The sequence below is a fragment of the Neovison vison genome, chromosome 13 (genome assembly GCF_020171115.1).
Source record: "Neovison vison isolate M4711 chromosome 13, ASM_NN_V1, whole genome shotgun sequence".
Lineage (NCBI taxonomy): Eukaryota > Metazoa > Chordata > Mammalia > Carnivora > Mustelidae > Neogale > Neogale vison.
The window spans coordinates 40,588,378-40,611,017 of NC_058103.1; the positions used below are offsets into that span (position 1 = coordinate 40,588,378).

Here is a 22,640-nt window from a genome sequence, read left to right on the forward strand (position 1 = left end):
TGAATATGGTTGCAGGACGCAGGGTAACACTGTTGAGAATGTCCTCCAGAAGTATTACAGGTGAGAGTTTTGCTTGTGAAAGGGAATAAAGAAAGTGAGCTTCAGGTTTTCTCCATATTATTAAACATTCCATGGAGAAATTGCAGCCCGTTGACTATTTCATGAAGACTCGACTGGCATTGATACAATTGCCATAAGAACTGTAGTACCTATGCAAAAGGAACTTATATTTACTTTATTAACATGTAAGATTTCAGCTAGAGACAGGAGCACTTAAAGAGAGTCTAAAGTCCACAGTGCACTAGGACGAAGATTCTGTAATACATTACAGTATATTAATGCATTCATGTATACATTACAAAGATCCTGCTTCCAATATAAAAAAAAAAAAGATACCACTGCCAATATTGGTTATAAACCAAAGCCCACCCAACTCAGGGAAATGGAAGCAAAATAAAACCATAACCTAATAAGACACCTATAGAGATGGTAACGTTACAGATCACAATAATACTAATATGTTGGGGGCACGTTTACTAAATGCTTTACTTGCATCATTGCATTTAATGCTCACAAATCCTGTAGTGTGTAAATTTTATTATTATTTTGTAAGTAAAGCTGAGGCCTCCACAAAGGCACATGGCTAGTATTGCCAGAAGAGGCTAGATTCAATCCTCAGCTGTCTGACCACAGAACCCCTCACTTCTCACTGCTTTGCCATCGGCCTCTATGGTAGATAACTTTTTCCTCAATGATGTTTCTAAGAATATGAATTATGCAGGTAATAGTGATTATGTGGGCTTAGTAATCCCTCACATTTACATCATTTTCATTTTGCCAAGTGTCTTCTCCTAGGAGCTTCTCAGTTTACTCTTGGTCATCATGAGACTCAAAGAGGTTAAGAGACTTACCCAAGGTTTTTTGCTAAGTGTTGAAGTGAGTAGTGAGAAGGTGCCTGCTTCAAATCCAGAACTCTTCCCATGACAGCACTCCGTGTCCTTTACTCGTGCTGAGTTATGGAGTGAACTTCCACTGACTTCTGCCAAGGTATTTCTCATATAGTTTCTTCCCTTACGAGCTCAGAATTTATCAGCAAGTCAGTGGTCTTTATCAGTTTATGCCATTGTTGTCATTCTCACCACCGTCATCGATTAATCATCCCAAATTCTCTATAATTAGCTATGTCCCTGTAGCTATCCTAAACTCTTGCTACATGTCTTTAATTAAGCCTTCATGAGATGATTATCTTACTCCCATTTTACAGAGAAGGAAACCGAGGGGTTTGAGGCAGAGAGGGCCAGGAATTTGCCCTCCCACTTAACTGGGTCCCAAACATAAGGCAGGCTGATTCTGAAAGCTTTGCTGTTAATGACTTTATCATACTGCCTAAATCCAAATAGTACTGGGGCAGGGGAATAAAGTTTGAGCATAATCACTCATCCCTATCATTCTATTTGTGCTCATAGATAGTTTTTTCCAGGGGTGCCTGGGTGACTCAGTAGGTTAAGCCTCTGCCTTCGGCTCAGGTCACAATCCCAGGGTCCTGGGATCTAGCCCCCTATCAGGCTCTCTGCTCGGCAGGGAGCCTGCTTCTCTCTCTCTCTCTGCCTGCCTCTCTTCCTACTTGTGATTGCTGTCAAATAAATAAATAAAATACTTGAAAAAAAAAAAAAGGCAGTTTTTTCCAGATATCACTGTGCTTGACAAATTTACCTGGCAGTGTGCTTGGGAATACACTGGGTCGATTCTTGTCACCTGTTTGGGGCTTCTGGTCAATTCTCACTTGACCTGTGTTGCAGTATTCCGTAGTTACAGCTTGCCCAGTGTGTAAAATATTAATGAAGGGCGAAACACTTTCCAGAGAATATAACTCAAAAGTATTTCTGGTTTTTTACAAAATAAAATATTTTACACTGGTCTACAGTGCTCTATGGAAAAACTGTTCATGGTGGTCTATTCTGAAAGGTGTTAGTTGAAAACAGCCAAGCATCCCAGAATACACAGGAAAAACGTGTCTGCTGTCGTGACAAAAATTGAAAAAAATGCTTGTGTTTTGAAGATGACATTTGGTCAAGATAATACTCACATAAAGGCAGACCAATACAACCTTTTATCAAACACCTTTTATTTGGACAGAATCTCATTATAATACTGTGTAAATGTTACAACAGAAGTATTCCACTTGCAGGCTCCGTCCCTGCAGATTCTAATGAGAACCAATGGGGCAACGGGCTTAGCTGGGAATCTGGAGATGTTTTTTTCTTCTTTTAGAGAGAGCGAGAGAGTGCATGAGTGCAGGAGCGTGAGTGTGTGTGGTTGTGGTGGGGGATAGGAGGGGCAGAGAGAGGGAGAGAAAATCTGAAGCAGACTCTATGCTGAGCATGGAACCCGATGTGGGGCTCCATCCCAGGACGCTGAGATCACAACTCGAGCCACGCTCCAGAGTCAGGCACTTCACCAACTGACCTGCCCAGGTGCCCCTGGGGACTTTTTTTTTTTAATGAAAGAAAACTCTCATTATACAAATAATATATGAAATATGAGTAGCTATTACTCCATTGAAAAGTAAAACTCTACTTTTTCACTGTGTGTGATTATTTTCAAGGAAATTTTTCTAAGGGACTATTCCAAAGATTGGGGAGAGAATAATGGCTTTAATCTTTTTCTAAAAGCAATACATACACATTATGAAAATTTCCATTTATTCAAAGAGGGGTTCAAATGAAAGTCACAACTCGCCCAAAGTCCTACCACCAGCATTAATCAGCGTTAATATTTGCTGAATATTGTCGAATATCTCCATACCATTTAACAAGAAGCTAGAGGACTTGGCAATAAAAACAGCTTTTATAAAACAAGATTGTATATTCTCAAAAAGTATTTGAAGTAATTTAATGGAAGAAACTGATGTGAAACAGAGAGAATTGCTGAGCTTCTGACATGTTTCTTTACTGTATGAGTTATTACTTTCTGAAATTAAGAAAAAGTCTGTGATAAACATCAATAGATCAGAATAATTTTTTACTTTCATGTTTGGTTTTAGACTGTACCAGTGGACCGTCTGCAGGGTCTTTTTTTTTTTTTTTAAGGAAGATCTATCATGGGTGAGAAAGGTTGACAAAAATGTTGATCTAAATCTACATCCTCAAATCTATGATTTTTCTCAGATTTCCATGAATTAATATTTATTTCATTAAAAAACCCCAATAATATTCCTGATACTATATGACTGAAGCATGAGGATTGTTGATTGCAGACCTCTATTCCATCTTAATGAGCAGGTCACTCCTTCTTCATTATTTTGAAAAGGTTTCTGTCTCTCCCTCTTTCTCCCTCCCCCTCTCTCCTTTACCCCACTTCCCTCTATCTCTTTCTTTCTCTCCCTCTCCCTGCCTCCTTCTTTCCCATTCCTTCTTCTATTTGAAATTATATTCTTTATTCAATTCTCTTTCATCTTCAGACTAGTTAATACATTTGGGAACAGAATCTGTGAAGTAATTGATATATTCTAAGTTACTATACTTAAAGTAGAATTAAAAGTTAAGGGGCACCTGGTGGCTCAGTGGTTAAGCCTCTGCCTTCAGCTCAGGTCATGATCTCAGGGTCCTGGGATCAAGCCCCGCATCGGGCTCTCTGCTCAGCAGGGAGCATGCTTCCCTCTTTCTCTCTGCCTGCCTCTCTGACTACTTGTAATCTCTGTAAAATAAATGGATAAAATCTTGGAAAAAAAAAAGTTAATATTCACCGAATCCAGCAAACAAAAGCTAATATGGGTAGATGACTTCCAGAATAGCACTTGTCTTTTTGGAATTTATTAAATATATGTGACCACAAAATTTCCCATCCATCTCAACCTGGTTTCCCAAGTTGTGTATACATTTGACTAAGTATTAATATTTACATATTGTCATCTTTCCAGTTCTTACGAAAGTACACACAACTATTCAAAGAAACATGACTGCCTTATAATTAAGCTCACAGTTTGAAAGCTAAGAATTTGACATTAATAATTCTTCAAAAACCATCTTTGGCCTAGATGACAATAATAATAATTGCATTAAAATCTGGGTCATTGTAAATGTATTCCAGATTTGTAGCATATATTTCAAATAAGATAAGAAATTTGTGGGACACCTGCATAGCTCAGTGGGTTGAGCATGTGACTCTTGATTTTAGCTCAGGTCATGACCTCAGGGCCATAAGATAAAATTTCATGTACGGCTCCACACTTGGTGCGGAGTCTGCTTGAGATTGTCTCTCTCCCTCTCCCTTTGCCCCTTCCCTGCTCAGGCAGGCTCCTTCTCTCTCTAAAATAAATAAATAAAACCTTTATAAAATAAAAAGATTTGTTAGAAGTTTGAAGTATAGAGTTCTGTGTCCTCCAAATATGTTTAAACTATACTTTTAAGTTAAATCTGAGTAAAGTTGTCTTGTAATTCAAGCATTACTTACAAGCTCTTTGCCCAAACTGATGTTGATTTTGAAGAGATGAAAAGTACAAATGTAACAGGTTTCAATTTTTAGAATTTATTACAGTTCTACCCATTAAACAATGAGCATGTCCTGCTTTTGGTAACACTCTACCGAACAGCAGGTCCAATATACTGGTAATAGGGATCAAGAAGGACATAATAGGGGCACCTGGGTGGCTCAGTGGGTTAAAGCCTCTGCCTTCGGCTCAGGTCATGATCTCAGGGTCCTGGGATCAAGCCCCACATCAGGCTCTCTGCTCAGCGGGGAGCCTGCTTCCCTTCCTCTCTCTCTACCTGCCTTTCTGCTGACTTGTGATCTCTGTCAAATAACCAAAATCTTTAAGAAAAAAACTTAAAAAAAAGAAGGACATAATTTATTGACAGGAACAGAGGTACAATGAGAGATCATTCCTTTTCCTTATCACTTTAGTTCAAGAAGCATTTTGCCCTTATGGTCTTAGTAAGAAATGTTAAATATATTCAGTTTTTATAAAGGAAGCAATAGCTATCTATCTCCATGGTTCTTTTCTATTTCAGTACCATGATGGATTTTCTGGTGTGGCCCAGACAAGATTTTGTGGCTAATTATGATTGAGTACCAACAACCAAATGAACAGTTTTGTATTTTGATCAAGTCAGAAAGCTTAAAAAAGAAAAATCACACAAGGACATCCATTATTTAATACTTTGCAAATCTTTCCATGTGCTTCCCTCAGCTACCATGTGCCCAAAGCCTATCTCTCTCTCTCCATATGGCCATCTCTCCCTCTGATGCCAGTTGCCCTGTGGAGACCCCTCCAAATGAGCCCAATCACTAAAAGATTTACCAGGAAGAGCTGGCCACACTGTCTTAAACACTGGGCCCTGCTGTTTCATTTCCTGGCCAGGTACATCCCATCAAGGTGACCCTGGATCTAAGCATCATTGCGTTAATTTCATAGCACAAGAAGAGGGTGGTGGTTAGAACTACCATGTGGATTAAATGCTGTGCTCTTTCACTGTCCACACAGAATGCTGGGTGTAATGTATCTCCTCTTTCAAAATAACCCCAGAGTTACTTAAACATCTAGAAATAAGAGTGTTGGCATTTTTCTCTTGACAGTCATACTGGCTGTGTTTAAGCAGTGAGAAGAAAGGGCCTGGAAAATGGAATCACTGCAGATGCCTTTATCAGCAGAAGTCGCTGTCAGCAGCTTCCCCCAGGCTCAGGGCCCCTTGGTTACCATTTAAAGTTTAAACTTATGTGTGAGATGGTTTCATGGCAAAGGAAACTCATAGAATCCATGACTTGGAGATGTCATCTTTGAAGGTCTCTGTGCCTGTTTAAGGTTTTTTTATTAAGTTGATTCCCATTATGTTTCTCCAGTTCGATGGCAAATGAGGGAAAGTTAAAGTAGGGAAAGTTACTACTGTTTCCTCTTTTTAACTTTTTTTTTCCTTTTTTTTTTCCAATTTATTTATTGTCAGAAAAACAGTATTCATTATTTTTTCACCACACCCAGTGCTCCATGCAAGCTGTGCCCTCTATAATACCCACCACCTGGTACCCCAACCTCCCACCCCCCCCGCCACTTCAAACCCCTCAGATTGTTTTTCAGAGTCCATAGTCTCTCTCCTCTTTTTAACTTTTGGTGTTGATATTTTGTTGGCCTCGTGAAAATCAGAGAAACTGACTACCACGGCTTTGGACACAGGGTGGTAAAGAACTGAGGTTTTTCAAGCCTCTAATTCTTTTCAGAAGGTAGTCAAGTATTGTAGTCAATTATTGGAAGCTTGCTGAAAAGTCAGAGTCAACAGCATATCATTTTTCAACAATCCTTTGATGAAATGTTGATATTATATATAAACAGAATTTTCTCACTTGGCCTTTTATGAAGTAGCATTCACTTGTCACATAGCATTTTACTGGATCAAAATGGAATATAAATAAATATACTTAGGAATATGGTGCAATAATGAAGATCATCCCGCATAGTTTATTGCCATTCATGTTCTCTACTTATACCACATTTTGCCTTATAAATAAAATATGAGTAGCTGCACCACTGTCTTTAAGTTCGTACAAACTTTCTGAATACTGCGCCACTACTGGATCATATAATTGGATACATTTAGAATGGTTTCCTAAACCAAAAAATTATGAAAGAAAGCAAAGGGCTTTCTTTCTAGAAATTTGACAGAGCATTTTATTTCTATTCAAACCCTGGATCACTTCTGTTTCTTTTTACTGTCCTTGATTGGATTATGGAAATGAGGGTAGCACTGATTTCTGCATTTGAAATCAGGATTCTTCAAATCTGCCAGATCTGCCAGTTCAGCCTTGACGGAATGAGTTCCAGGTGAGCCCCAGGCAGGCTGTAGCAAGGGCTCCCACTTGTGGTTTGGGGACTATGATGAGATCACCAAGCCCAGTCCATTTCTCAATAGAGAGGATGCACCCATCTCTCATTTCAAAGCCAATGCATTGCTCCTTGGTTTTCAGCAACATAACTTTAGTTTTTATACTTGGCAAAGCGATACAGTAATTTATCTGCCTTTGTGAGTGTGCTTAGTGAATGTGACTCGAGTGTTTAACCTCTTATATGACCCTTCTGCGTTAGGAGGATTATTAGAGGAAGAGAAAGCTGTCTATACTTTGTTGTACCCAAAGACTGCTGGGGGTAATTTGTCACAGTTACAGAGTGACTTTTATTTTTTTGCTTAGGCTTTAAGGAAATTTTATTCAAATATCCATTTCTTCTGGATCAGCTACTATAAAGCTTCCTACACAAGTTTACATCACTCTAAGCAAAATTAAAATGTGAAAAGTCAGCATTTGCACAGCAGACTGGAACACAAAGTCTCTTCTCTGATCACACTTCACCACTTCCTACCCTTCCCACTGAATCATCACGGGCCATTTGCTGTCACTCTGACCACACGCAGCCATTGCCACTCTTCCAGCCCGTGAGTTCCCAACAGTTTTGACAGCCTTTCATTCTCAGCCTGAGCCTGAGTTGTTCATTTCGATTCTGTCCTCTTGGATCTTCAACTCCTCCAACCATGCTGCCTGTGCAAGTTCACAGCCCTAGCTCACTCAGCTCAACCATCTACTGCTGAGAACACCCAGCCTCCAACCCTGCTGCCTGGATCCACGAGAGATCCCTAACTTTAACCAAACCCTCTTTATGTTCAGGCAGTTTTATTATTGATTCCTTTTTTTGACATACTGTATTTTCCTAGGTCAGCACTCTCCAATAGAAATACAATGTGAGCCACTAACTAGAAATGTTAAGTTTTCTAGTAGCTTTCTCATTAAAAAGTTAAATAAATAAATAAATAATAAAAAACAGGTAAAATGAATGTGATAATATATTACTCCAACATATCCAGAGTATTAGCCTTTCAACAACCAAAATAAATTACTACAAATCCAATAGGTAGCTTATAGACTCAGTAGCCACATGCGGCTCATCACTACTGTACTGAATGAGGCAGGTTTGCACTTTCCTCATCTCTTCAAACCGTACCCTTCTCATCCTCAGTCTCAGGAAAGCCTCCTAACTCATCTTCCAGGATTTGAGTAAATCTACCTCAAGCCACTTTCAGCCACATTATGTTGTTCCTTTTCCACCTCAACGCTTATCTATAGCCACACCCATATGTTCCCAAAATGTCTCTTCCTCTTTACCCATTCTTTTCATTCTTCTCCCTTTGAAAACAAAGAGCTGTGATTAATCCCATCCTCTCCCCCCTTCTTTGAGACTTTGCTCAATCAAATCTCTCTTTCCAGAAAACTCACTCCTTCCTTTCTGTTAATATTCCCAGGCTTTGCTTAACCTAAAGTTTTGCTTTTGCTGGTACTCACCCAAACTACCATTGTATTCACCATCTTTCTTATTACTTTGAACTTCCCACCATTTACCCAACCCTTTACAAGATGGCTTCCATCCTCACTACTGGTAGTACTCTCTGCTGAGTTATGAATGACCTTCCAGTCTCCAAATCCAGAGTCCTTTCTCAGTTACCATTTACCTTTTTATGTCTTCAGCATCCATCACTGTAGTCTGCCTTTTTGTCCTGAAGGGCTTCCTTGTTCTTGACTGCTGTCAACTACACTGTTGGGGTCCCTATTCTGATGCTCAGACAGGACTCTTTTGATAAGCTGCACTTCTTTGAGTCTTAAACTATGGTTTCATCCTCAGTTGCATTTCTTAATCTCTCCTGTCTTGAAAGTTTCCTTCACTCTCATGGCCTCAATCACCCTTTTTACTCAGAATATACCCAAATGTAAATTATTCAACCCTCTTTCCTAAATTACAGTCTTGTACTTCCAATTTCCTACTGTACATATTCATCTCAATATCATTTGACTATGATATTACAGGCCATTTAACTCAGGGCTACTATGAAAAAAACATTTTTTTTATAAATGAAATATATTTATAAAAAAAATAAATCATTTCTAAACTTTAAAAAATTTCGGAGGCATTGTAATTGTCAGCTTCATCTCACTTGTAATCCCATCTCATCTCTCCCTAGACTGTCTGAATGCCCTGCTTTGATGTCATCACATTAGAACCTGGAGGTTTAAAAGCTAGTGTCCACTTTACCCCCAACCAGCTCACCCTCTGATTTCCTGTTTTTGTCAGTGACACTAATCACTCAGTCACCCAGCTTTGAATTGTTGCCTTCACCCTTAATTAGCTATTCGTCTTTTCTCCCACAGCTAATTAGTCACCATTCTTGTTGATTAATCCTTCATAATATTTCCCTTTATCCACTCCGTCTCCTTAGCAAATCGTTCGCTACATTCACAAACCATCCCACATCCTCTTTCATCAATTCCAGCACGATCCCTTCCTTGAACTCAACTTTTGCCACCTCCAACAACACAAAATATATTAGCACTCATTCACCACTTGTAAAATGAATGTCAGTCCTCCCAGCTAGATCTTCAGTTCCTTAAAAGCGGGCACAGAGGGACACCTGGGTGGCTCAGTGGGTTAAGCCTCTGCCTCAGCTCAGGTCATGATCTCAGGGTCCTGGGATCGAGCCCCAAGTCAAGCTCTCTGCTCAGCAGGGAGCCTGCTTCCCCCCTCTCTCTCTCTGCCTACTTGTGATTTCTCTCTCTCTCTCTCTGCCAAATAAATAAATAAAATCTTTAAAAAAAAAAAAGGCAGGCACAAAATTTTATGATTGGTTTTACTAGATGAATAGATGACCAATAATTGTATCTTACAAACTTGCACTTTAAATATAGAGCTCTGGAAGGAGACTTAAATAAATCAGTTAAGCCAAATTAATTTTGCATGCTTCGGGAACATTCAGCCTATAACCACATAATGTGAGAGAGGCAATTTGTGTTTTGGAGGAAGCAGAAAACTTAGGGTTTGATCTTCTCCCATTAACTCCCATAAGACAGATTTCTTAACTTTTATCTTCTTCACCTGTTATACCTATTATATACCTATCCAGTAGAGTTGATTGTGAAGTTTAAATGCAGTAACGTCTAAAAGTGCTTTGAACATTTCAAAATCTATGTACGTAGTTTACTGTGCCACAAGGTACCCAGAATAAACATCCCATTTATGTCATAAGATGACACTTTTGTTAACCTCCTCATTAGAAGCCTCCAGCAAACTTAACACGTTGATCGAAACACCTGTTGTGTAATGACTATGCCGAGCTAATACTGTTTAGCTGACAGTCCACTCTCTGTCCATAGTTTCTTCTCATAAAGCAAGCCCCTGCTTGATGCCTGCCATTCTCAAGCTATTTGACCAGGTATCCAGAGATTCAGAAGTCTTTTCTAGAAGGGTACACCATTTTTAACAAGTGTTAAGCAACTTAAGTGTAGGTTCACTTGATAGTAGCAAATTTTACGTTTTCTTTGCCTGAAAACTTCTGTAGGGTCTCCCGTGCTCCTTCACATCATCTCAGAGGTGGGTAAGCCTGCTTTCTCTACCATTAAGGAGTGCCCCCTTTAGCACAAATCATGCTGTCTTATAATGTATTTGTTTGTAAACATGTCTGCCATGTGAATCTGTGGGTGTCATAAAACAGATTACAACTTATTTGCGCAGTGGGTTTCTTTTTTTAAACAATTCATTGGTTTGATATTACTGGCACCTAGCACAAAGCCTGGCCCTTAAAAAAAGTTCTTGCCCAATAAATACTGAATAAATTGAACAAAATGGGGAAGAGGCAACATTGCAGATAACGGTGGTGCTTTCGTCTTTTTATTCTCCACACCACCCTCCCCTACTTGAAACAGAATAAATGCTAGGAGGCTCTAGTTCCCCAGGGGCCTTTAGCCCTGCTGGTCTGGACATAGGCCTAGGCTTACTTCAATTTGTTGTTCCAAATCCACTCAACCACAGGGAGCACTAGGCTTCTGTGGAGACCCCTTCTCCTCACCCTTCTATCACCTACCCTCAGAGGCCCAGGGGTTTCTTGTGTTATGTCTTTTAAAAGATCCCTCTTCTCCACCTGAAAAGGATTATTACCTTAGTACTCTGCTCTCAAACTCTTCTAAAACAAAAATCATTTGGAGAACTCATTTGTATTTTGTTGTTAATGACAAGCTAAACTTTATTGCATTTTCCCTTTCTGGGAGCTTTGCAACTTAAAAAAAAACATGAAAAGGATAAATATAAAGATAAAAAGGATAACCTAAAGGACTGAATTTCTAATAGTAGAATGTCGGTCAGTGTAATTGGTGATTGGGGCAGGGAGAAGAGAGAGGCTTTAGAGCAACTTTGCTTTTCCTTTGCCCCTGGAAAACTACTAGAGAACCAGCCCCACTCAAAAGAGAAAAAAATCTTTGCTTCACATCAAAACATGCCTATGATTCTCTCCCCTACTTCCTACGCAAAAGTCTTGTAAGAGAGAAAGAACAGATTTTTGCCCAACAAAATGGCAGACCACGGCAATCTTGTGCATTCATGTCATTGGTGGACCAGGTAGATGAGAAGTAGGTGGGGATGGATGGCAGATCAGCTCAACAGTAAATTCTCTCTCCAGCCTCACATTGCTGAGGGATCCTTAGCCAGTTTTAAAAGAGCCCCCACCCCACCCCTTCAGTCCCTGATTTACTCTCCAGTCAGACTGGAGAGTAATATTTTGCTCTGCCACACTTCTTGTTTCCCCTTATATTTCCCTATAGCATCAAAGGGTCGTCACAGGCTATGTGACCTTTTCAATACTGTTCCTTCAGTCAGTTAGTTACATACCTGTGTATGATGGGAGAAGTCCCCTGCTCTCCTCAACCTGGTCACCTGGTATCCAATTCTGTAAACCAGGTGTGTCCCGGTGCCCTGCCCATGAAGCTGGCAGTGTAAGCGACGGCCATTTTCTTTTGGTTGTAAGATGGGAATTTAAAAAAAAAAAAAAAGATGGGAATTTTGTGTCTTCTCTTTCTGAAAATTTTTTGATGTAACATTCTATAAAGACTGTTTGTTACAACAACATGGATGGACCTTGAAGCCATTATACTAATAGAAAAAATACAGACAAAGACAAATATGCTTATGATCTCGTTTATAGGTGGAATCTAAAATAGCCAAACTCGTAGAAACAAGAGAATGGTGGTTACCAGGCTTAGAGGGTGTTGGGAACTGGGGAGATGTTGCTCAAAGGGTACGGACTTCCAACTAGAAGGCAAATCAATTCTGGAGACCTCATATGGAGCACTGTGCTTATGGCTAACAATACTGTATTATAAACTTAGAAGTTGCTAAGAGACTTGATCCTCGATGTTCTTACCACAAAAGAAATGGTAATTATGTGCTATGGTGGAGGTATTAGTTTAATGATCTGGTGGCAATCATATTACAATATATAAATATATCCAATCAATGTGTCATATACTTTAAACCTGTACCATGTTATATGTCAATTATATCTTAATGTAAAAAAAAATTGTGACTTGATTACTTGGGAAATAAATTGGTGTACCATTCTTCAGCAAGGCTTCTATGCCTTTTTCATAATCTGGTGACTAGGATATTGAAAATACTTAAATTATGTATCGTATTTGAAGCATCGTGGCTTTGTTCTCTTGAACTTAATTTTTCTGTGTCTAAGTGAAAGAGGGAAATAAAAATGAGATATGTGCTGCAGAATTTAAAGCCATGTTTCAGATTTTTAAGTCACAATAAGTGAACAAATAGAGTATACTGTATAAAATGGTTTAGTCCAAATGTCAGCTCCAAGGATTCGTGAGACAGCTACTAACTTTTTAGTGTTGCTTGCTTTGGAGGGGGCCGTATCTTTTTTTTAAATATGTTTTTATTTTATATATATATATTTTTTTATTAACATATATTATTTGTTTCAGGGAATACAGGTCTGTGATTCAACAGTCCTACATAATTCACAGCACTCACCATAGCACATACCCTCCCCAATGTCCATCACCCAGATACCCCATCTCTCCCACCCCACCCTTCAGCAACCCTCAGTTTGTTTCCTGAAATTAGAAGTCCCTTGTGATTTGTCTCCCTCTCTTGTGATTCATTTTTTCCTCTCTTCCCCTATGATCTTCTGTCTTGTTTCTCAAATTCCTCACATCAGTTAGATCATATGAATATTGTATTTCTCTGGTGGACTTTTTTCATTTAGCATAATACCCTCTATTTCCATCCACATCATTGCATATCAATTTTTGTTGGCTGTGTAATATTCCATTGTGTTTGTGTGTCTGTGAATATACACATACACACCACACCTTCTTTATCCATTCATCTATTGATGGACATCTAGGCTTTTTCCACAGTTTGGCTATTGTGGATATTGCTGCTGTAAGCATTGGGGTGCAGGTGGCCCTTCAGATCACTACACTTGTATCTTTGGGGTAAATACCCAATAGTGCAATTGCTGGGTCATAGGGTAGCTCTATTTTCAACTTTTTGAAGAACTTCCATACTGTTTTCCAGAGTGGCCACACTAGCTTGCATTTGAGGCAGGCCGTATCTTTATTCAGAAACCTTTGGCCGTGGCTGCATCTCCAGACTCACTGCCATGCTTCTGGAGGGACCAGTTCTCCAGAACCTTTGTTTTTATCATTACTGCCCCTTCTTAGCAGCAGGGATGTGGGTATGACTGAGCTACACACCTCTAGGCCACCACCAAGGCATGAAATTTGTCAGTAGGATGCATGTAATCGATGCCATCCAAAGGGACAGAACAGGTGTTCCAAGCCTCTGCACTTTCCGTCTTGTTTCAAAGTCACAGATGGTGTAGCCCAGCGAGACACACCCCTAGAGGTATGGTCGCTGGAGATTCAGCAGCTTTTTTCTTCTCTGTGAATTTATGAACCATCCTCAGGGATGGAAGAGAGGCCTCCAAAGCACAATACGATGACAGTGAGCGCCCCAGCCAAAGCCCTGTGTCTGCTCACTTGTGTTCAGGCACCCGAAGGCCAGGTGGGCAGATGCAGCGTCCTCGGCTTTGCCAAGTGAGCCCCGAGGCAGCCACCCAGCTGCACTGCCCACATTAAGTGTGTGTATGTGTGTGTGTGTGTGTGTGTGTGTGTACGTGTGTGTGTGTGTGTGTGTGTGTGTGTGTGTGTGGCTTTTGTCTCCTCTCCCCACAGCTATTGACCTACTCTACTGGCGGGACATCAAGCAGACCGGGATCGTGTTTGGGAGCTTCCTGCTGCTGCTCTTCTCCCTGACCCAGTTCAGCGTTGTGAGCGTCGTGGCCTACCTGGCCCTTGCCGCGCTCTCGGCCACCATCAGTTTCCGCATCTACAAGTCTGTTTTACAAGCTGTGCAGAAAACCGACGAGGGCCACCCTTTCAAGTGAGTGTCCCAGCTGGACCAGCCCTGGCCAGCCTCTCATGGGACTCCTCCACCCGGACTTGGTGTCAGTTCCTGGGCATTTGGGGGATGCGTCACTGGGAACTGACAGACCTCTCAGAGTCTCTTGAATGCCCTGGCTTTTAATACCTGATATTTCTAGTCAATTTTTAAAACACACTCAGTTATTGCTATGGTGACACATTGCTGTATTGATTTTTTACATTTTCATCACCACGAATGAATTAATAGATGTATGTAACATAAATTTACATATAATATTAATACTTTATATTTAATTATTATTAATAGTAGTCATAATCTATTATGTGTGTACAGCATTTTATAATTTAAGTGGTGGTCAACAATGAATCCTCCCAACACTATGAAGAAGGCAGGGCTGTGTAATCTCTATTTACAGGTGGGGAAACAGATTCTAAGAAGAAAAGTGACTTGCCCAAAGTCACACAGCCAGTAACTCACATACAGTCAGGACTAGGGTGTTTGGATTTTTATTTCTGTGGTCTCTGGAATCTAAATACCAAAGGGCCAGCTTTCTGGGGGGTGCAGGTTCATGAATAGAGTCTTATAGTATACCCTTCTCTGCATTTTTAGCCTGGGGAAATCTGACTGGAATGAACATTGAAGAGGAGGAATTTTTTGTTTTGTTTTGTCCTCTTTTCTAAATTTTATTTAAATTCAATTAATTAACATATAGTGTATTATTCGTTTCAGAGGTAGAGTTTAGTGATTCATCAGTTGTGAGGAAGAGTTTGGGTTTTTTTTTTTTTTTTTTTTTTTAAGATTTTTTTTTTTTTTTGTCAGAGAGAGAGAGGGAGAGCGAGCGAGCACAGGCAGACAGAATGGCAGGCAGAGGCAGAAGCAGGCTCCCCGCCGAGCAAGGAGCCCGATGTGGGACTCGATCCCAGGACGCTGGGATCATGACCTGAGCCGAAGGCAGCTGCTTAACCAACTGAGCCACCCAGGCGTCCCGAGGAAGAGTTTTTTTAAAGGCAGTCTACTAAGAGGACAAATGAAACAGGACAGAGCCGCCAGCGGCACCCAACTCCACCCCATCTCTGGCTTGTGAGGGCAGGGTTTTTCAGCACTGACTGTCAGAGCCACCCTCTCCCCCAAGGCTGGCCCTACAGGTGGCCTCGGCTCCTGTAACAGAGGGATAGCTCTGAGTCCTAGATGAGCCCTGTAGAAGCTGCTGCTAGTGGCTTCTGACCAGAGCCAGTCCTTCACCAGATGCCTCTGAGTCCGCCTGACTCACCCTCACCAATCAGCTGAATGAAGGCCTTAGGGCATCAGGCTCTTAAAAGGGGAAAAGATGCCTGTGTTGCAGGGACTTACTGACAAAAGGGGAAAAGCTGCCTGTCCAACCTCCTTTCCCAGCCTCTGGTTCCTGGCCTCGGTGTTAAATAGTTATAGTCCAAGCATCCTTGCCCTTGGGATGGATTAGACCTTCTTCTAATGCAGAGAGAATGGGTCTTCTGAGCTGTAACTTGGCTATCCAAGTTCCCAGCCCAAAGGTGTGAGAAGTGAAGGGAAGTGTCTTCATACCAGGATGACGTCGTGCCGCATTTAGTGGCTCCAGCCTGTGACCAGGGTTCCTGTCTTCAGAGTCCTGCTCTGTCCCAGCCTCTACCCTCAGCCAGCCAAGGAGGCTAGTTTCTTTCACATTCTTGGCCCCCCAAGACTGACACATTCAATTAGCTCAACTACTTTATCTTCCTTTAGGAGACAAATTTAAAATAAAAAAACTTTCCTTTGGTTGAGTTGTTTTTATCAGTAAAAGAAACATCTGGGGACGCCTGGGTGGCTCAGTTGGTTGAGCACCTGCCTTCGGCTCAGGTCATGATCCCAGTGTCCTGGGACTGAGTCCCACATCGGGCTCCTTGCTCAGCAGGGAGCCTGCTTCTCCCTCTGCCTCTGCCTGCCTGTGCTCGCTTTCTTGCTCTCCCTCTCTCTGACAAATAAATAAATAAAATCTTTAAAAAAAAAAAAAAAGAAACATCTGACTCAGTACATTTTGGATCAGAATTTACTATCTAGACAAACAAGCATTTTTCTGTTTTTTTCCAAGGAGTAGGAAATCTATAAGTTTTCAGTGTAAACTCTCTAAAATTCAAGCCAAATGCTCCTTTTTTTTTTTCCTCTCATCTCAATTCACAGAGTTAGGTAAGCACTGTAAGAACTCTAGAAATAGCCTCTAGGTAGATGATGTGGTACTGTCTTAGAATAGAGAGGGGGAAGGAGGAAGGGAAGATAGACCCTCTGTGGGGAGCATGGCCAAACAGGAAGATGGGCTATTTGAGAAGCCTGGTTTATCTACCCATAATCATATGTCATCATTTGAAAAAACTGAAAAATGTAGTCACTGAAAATATTGCTCTTAGTAGAGACAGTGAGCTTTTGAATATGGCCCAGGTCACTTCAGTTTTCAGAGCTCTCTACATAAAACTTGGAAGTATTTTCCAAAATTTAAACATGAAATATTAAAATTTTAATAATGAACATTAATTGGTGACTAGGATTTCAGGTATCTCAGTTATTAAAAGAAATAATCCCTCTCCATGCAGCCAAGAAGAAATGAGGACTTTCCCAACTACCTAGTGGGCCAGGGATTCTGGAGAATTCAACAAATGAGCTGATTTAGGGCTGGCTTTTCTCTGCCTCTAGCCATTGTTCTGAATTATCAGCTCCCACTTTCATGCAGTCTCTGGGACACAGAAATAGTGACAGCCCACCACTCACGGCCAAGATTCCCAGGTTCCCCCAGGCACTGGCAGTAGGTGTGTGGGGTGCTCTATAGCCCAGTAGCTGCTCTATGCCCCCAGAGGTAACCCGGCTGTCCTCAGAGCGGGAGAAGGAAAACTCAGCTGTTCTGAGATTACCTCTGATGGAGCTGTCTTTGGGGTGGTTTCTTGACAGGACCTACCTGGAGCTCGAGATCACCCTTTCTCAGGAGCAGATCCAGAAGTACACAGACTGCCTGCAGTTCTATGTGAACAACACGCTTAAAGAACTGAGAAGGCTCTTCCTTGTCCAGGACCTGGTGGATTCCCTGAAAGTACGGTTGCTTATGCCGTTCACTTTATAGTCTTGAGTTTCATTTTCCCCAAAGGTATACTGTAAACTACCACAAACTAGAGAATAAGAAGAAAGTGCTAATGGCATTCTAGAGTGAGAAAACCCCCAGCTGTTATGTCCCGTGAAGCTCATCCAGTCCAATCCTCTCATCTTACAGACACCAAAACTGTGGCTCAGAGAGGCTAAAACACTTGCCCGAGGTTGCCCAGTGAGTCACCGGCGAGCTGGGATCAAACTGAGGGCCACACAGCTTCTAATTTTGTACTTTTTACAACACACTAGGTTTTCCTTATCATTTTTAATTTCTCGGCCAATTTCCTAAAATTAAATTTAAAAAAAAATCTAGTTTGGGGAATGTGAAAAATGTGTATTCTTTTTTCATGAAAGAAACTCTGGGCTCTGCTAATAGTGAGAGGGGCAAGTGTCCTTACATAGCATGGGCTGTGAGACGGAGCCTCAGAATCAGTGGACCTCAGTCACCCCTGGGTGTTAGTCCTGGCACTCTGATGAACTTACCAGGATTCTTTGAACACACTGCTTTTCCCACCCTGCAGTGTATGGTGAAACCTGAAGTCAGTGAGTCATGATACAGCTGGGCCTGAGCAAGGTTGTTATGGGTTCCCCATGCTCCCAGAATGCTTTGTACATGCTGGGCAGGGGGTCTTGTGGCAGGGGACTGTCCAGCAACTGTTGGAGGAAGGGAAGAAGGAAAAATGAATAACATGGCCTAGGCCCTCAAGACACTTTCCTGGAATAACATCTTTCCAAGTAAGGACTAGAGAGAGATGCCGTAATTATCTACCCTAGGGCTTTTCAAGTGATCTTTCTGTATGTGTCATGTAAAAATAATGGGCTAGGGCAGGGGTCAGCAATCCTTATTGTAAATACTTAAGGCTTTGCATGCCTAAATCTCTGTTCCCAGCTACTCAGCTTTGCCATCAGAGCAGGAAAGCAGCCAAACACAATGCATAAATGAACGACTGTGGCTGTATGCCAATAAAATTTTATGAACTCTGAAAATTGCATTTCATTTCATTTTTACATATCATACAATGTTGTTCTTGCTTTGATTTTATTCAACCATTTAAAATGTAAAATTCATTCTTAACTCTCGGGCACATTCAAAAAAGGCCAAGGGCTGCAGTTTGCTGACCCCTGCCTTATTATTTCATGAGTCCTACAAATCTTCTAACAAAGAGATCCAAAGGCTCTAAACGCTTACATTTCCCATTGAAATTATGGTGTATTTTCCCCCAATTTTAATCTCAAAGCAGTCAATGAGATAAGACTCCATCTGTCACAAATGGTTTTAGAAGCTCTGATAATCATACCGTTCTTCAGTTTGCAGTCCTGATGTGGCTCCTGACTTACGTTGGCGCTCTCTTCAACGGGCTGACCCTGCTGCTCATGGGTAAGGACAGACAAGCCTGTTACATCTCCTTCACAAGCTCCATGAGCATAGAGCTTCCTAGGCTCTTAGCTGGGATCTTGTTGTCATAGATTCCCAGGATCCAGCGCCACATAGTACATGGCATTTTCCCTGTCATAGTTCCTTTAGAGAATATAATATATATTACACATTAATAAAGAATTCCTTAGTCTGAAGTGTTTCTTTTCTCTTCAAGCCCAGAAGTTTTATTTGGTTTCCAATCAGTATCTGTTTGCAATAGTCAGTTATAGACTGAAATTCATTTTCATCGTCAGAGTGTACAGTCCATCCTCATTCTAGGAATAACGGCTTAATATCTACCAAATGCTCAGCATCCTCTTATTTTCCTTATGGACTCCCCTGCCATCTTTTAGCTAAAATGCTACCTACTACAAAATAATGTTATAAGATGACATAATTATATAAAAATGTATCTGAAAGCTTATCCTCACTGCTGTCAGAATTTTAATACTGTATTTGTTTTTCATCCCAGCTGTGGTTTCAATGTTCACTCTACCTGTAGTGTATGTTAAGCACCAGGTAAGTCCTACGTGATGTCAAATATTCACCTTAAATTTTGACCTTGTGACCTTTGGGTGTGCTCATGATTTCTTCCTCTTTGCAGGCACAGATTGACCAATATCTGGGACTTGTGAGGACTCACATAAATGCTGTTGTGGCAAAGTAAGTTACATAGTACGATTCCTAAAAAGGAGAGACTGCCTTAGGCTGGAGTTTGTGGGGATTAGAGAGGGGTCATAAAAGGATAATAAAATACTAAGTTGATTTATCATCATTCATTTATTTGAGTCATGTATTCATATCTTTTCCAATCACATTACTTCAGAAAATAAGTATACGTTTTAAAATTCTCAATTAAATAAAGCTTTCAGTGATTTAGTCCAGGTATCATGATAAATGAGTTTTAATGAGTGAATGAGGTTCAACTGTATCTGGAGACTGGCTCATATCTAAGAACAACTTTCCTTTGGAGGTAAAAAGGAAGCCTGATTCAAAAACTAAAATTAATTTCTAGCAGTTTAATTGAAATAAAAACAATCAAGTTAACAAACATTTTTAACAATAAATGCTATTGATTTTATAAACCATTTCAGTGGTTTAGAAAACGTGAGAAATTTAAAAAATCTGTAACAGCTGTTATATTTGCCGTTACATCATTTAGACTCTACAAATGCATATGTTTATTGGCTTACTTAATTAACACCATCGCTTTTTAAACCTGAGTCTTGTGTAGACTCCACTTTATGGTCACTTTATATATCAGGAGATAAAAATTCCAGTTGTAAGTAGCCACAGCTAACATAGGGATTAATCTTAGTTTTCCATAACTCTTAAATTAGTGTTTGTATATATATATATCCTTCTAAAATGATAGTTTTTATGTTGTCATTTTATTAGCAATTTCGTTTTCATCAAAAGTTGACCTAGGCTCCCACTGGAAATAGATGACATAAAAGGGCTAGATTTTGTTGACACACACTTCCACTCACAATCTCACAATCTCATAATCTTGGAATCATGCTGGACCTAGGTGATCAGAATTAGAGGGAAGTATTTTAGACAGCCAAAGATATATGAAACAAAACAAAAATAAACCACTTTAAAGTTCTTCTGCTATTCGATTTGCATATCATCAGTATGGTTCTCTCCTAAAGTACATAAAGTTCATATTCCTCCTCTTAAATTCATGGTGAACTTGGATCTAGATCAGATCTACAGCACATTTCAAAATGCCTGAAATTATCACCTTGGACCCAAATTTATTTTTCACAGTTCTGGAGGCTGGTGGTCCAAGGTCAGAGTGCCCACACAGTCAGGCTCTCGCCAGGACCTTCTTCCAACTTACAGACTTCTCACTGTGTCCTCACATGGTAGAAGTGGAAGGAAGCTCTCTCGGGTCTCTTTTACTGGACATTAATCTTTTTTTTTTTTTTAAAGATTTTATTTATTTATTTGACAGAGAGAAATCACAAGTAGTCGGAGAGGCAGGCAGAGAGAGAGAGAGAGGGAAGCAGGCTCCCTGCTGAGCAGAGAGCCCGATGCGGGACTCGATCCCAGGACCCCGAGATCATGACCTGAGCCGAAGGCAGCGGCTTAACCCACTGAGCCACCCAGGCGCCCTACTGGACATTAATCTTATTCATGAAGGCTCCACCCTCATGACCTGACACCTCTGAAAGGCCTCACCTCCTCATACTAACATGTTAGAGGTTAAGTTTCAACATAAGAATTTGGGACAGGAGGACACAAACATTCTGTCTGTTACAATTCTGAGGGATGAGTAAACATTCATCAGGTGGGTGGTGAGGGGAAAGACATTGCAGGAAGAAGAAACAATATAAAAGCAGAGGCAGAAGCATGAAAATGTAGGTCACGTAAGAAACAGTCAGTCAAGCATTGTGTCTAAAGCTTACATGAGTAGAAAGATCAACTGGAAAGAGTCTAGAAAAGAGGCTGAGGTCAAGTGTGGAATGTTCTAAGGAGTGACTCTGCCCCAATGGGAAATGGCCAGCCCCTGCTGTTTTTAATGCCAGGGTGATGTAATCAGAGCTGTGTTTTGCACAGATCACAATGACAATCTAATGGGAGGGGAGTTGAATCAGAGAGTGGAGACAGGGCAATCAGATTCGCTGGGAGGCGATCATAATTCACAGAAAGTGATAAGGGTCTAGGCCTGTTAAGAAGGAGTGAAAGAAGAGAAGACAACATACAGTGTATGAACATACATGTACAATCAATTATTAGATTAAAATTAGTGATCAGGGCTGTGGAAAGGAAAAGAAAGAAAGCATTACCCATGAGGACTACCATGGTTTCTGTAATTGGGTTTTATTCAGATTTGGCTCTGAGCTTGGTAGCTAGAGCAAAAAGAGAATCTAAGTGAGTTACATAGATAGGTCTTATTATCAGAAAGGAAGGAACAGAAGTTCTTCAAGGGAACCTGTTTTGGGGTGCCTGGGTGGTTTAGTGGGTTAATCCTTTGCCTTTGGCAATGGTCATGATCTCAGGGTCCTGGAATTGAGCTCTGCGTGGGGCTCTCTGCTTAGCAGGGTGTCTGCTTCTCCCTCTCTCTCTGTCTGCCTACTTGTCATCTCTCTCTCTCTGTGTCAAGTAAATAATTAAAATTGTAAAAAAAGAGAGAGAGAGAAAGAGAGAGAGAGAACCGGTTTTGTCTGACTCTATATTTTGAAGGAAATTTCTTGGTGGTGTCTTACCTCTAAGGCTTCTTCGGCTTTGAGATTCTGACTCCATGTTAGACTAATTCCCAGCACAGGAACTCACACCATTTTAGTGAAACACTTAAGAATGTGATCTTTGGAGTCAGGCTAGCTTGAGTCCATTTCTGGCATTTTCAGCTTTCTGAGTTTGTTATAGATGTTATTTGACTCTTTATCTGCACACTGGGAATGTTAATACTTAACTGTTAAGGTTGTTGGCGATTAAATGAGATACTGTCTGTAAAGTATTCTGACTTGGGCATAAGACACACTCAATGAATATTAGACATCATCATCATCATCATTCTCGTCATCAGCCTATTACTGCCTAGAGACTGGTTGAGAGGAGTGTGGAGGACAGTCCTAGACCGGGTCAGGAAGACCTTAGTGCCACTACCTTCTCTGAAGAGTAGATGGATGGAGCCTGGGTCTCAGTTCAACGCACAGAAATGTGTCTCTATTGCTGCATAGAAATGCATTCTTAAACACTCCCACTTTGCTATCATATTCTTTGGAATATTAAGCTATTTGGTCAGCTAGTTAAAACAGCAGCACCCAATGAAGTCACAGAATGATTTCATTAATGACACTTGTGACTTACCATTTTTTTTTATATTGTCTT

At 40.7% G+C, this 22,640-nt stretch overlaps 1 protein-coding gene across 3 annotated transcripts in view; it reads left to right on the forward strand.

The window, feature by feature from the left end:
• Window positions 1-22,640, forward strand: part of RTN1 (reticulon 1) — a 225,257-nt gene that overhangs the window by 201,807 nt on the left and 810 nt on the right. For all 3 annotated transcript variants that reach the window (XM_044230060.1, XM_044230059.1, XM_044230061.1), the window contains 5 exons: window positions 14,050-14,257; window positions 17,192-17,330; window positions 18,692-18,761; window positions 19,273-19,319; window positions 19,405-19,463. In XM_044230060.1, coding sequence (XP_044085995.1) covers window positions 14,050-14,257; window positions 17,192-17,330; window positions 18,692-18,761; window positions 19,273-19,319; window positions 19,405-19,463 — 523 coding nt within the window. The remainder of the gene's footprint in view (window positions 1-14,049; window positions 14,258-17,191; window positions 17,331-18,691; window positions 18,762-19,272; window positions 19,320-19,404; window positions 19,464-22,640) is intronic.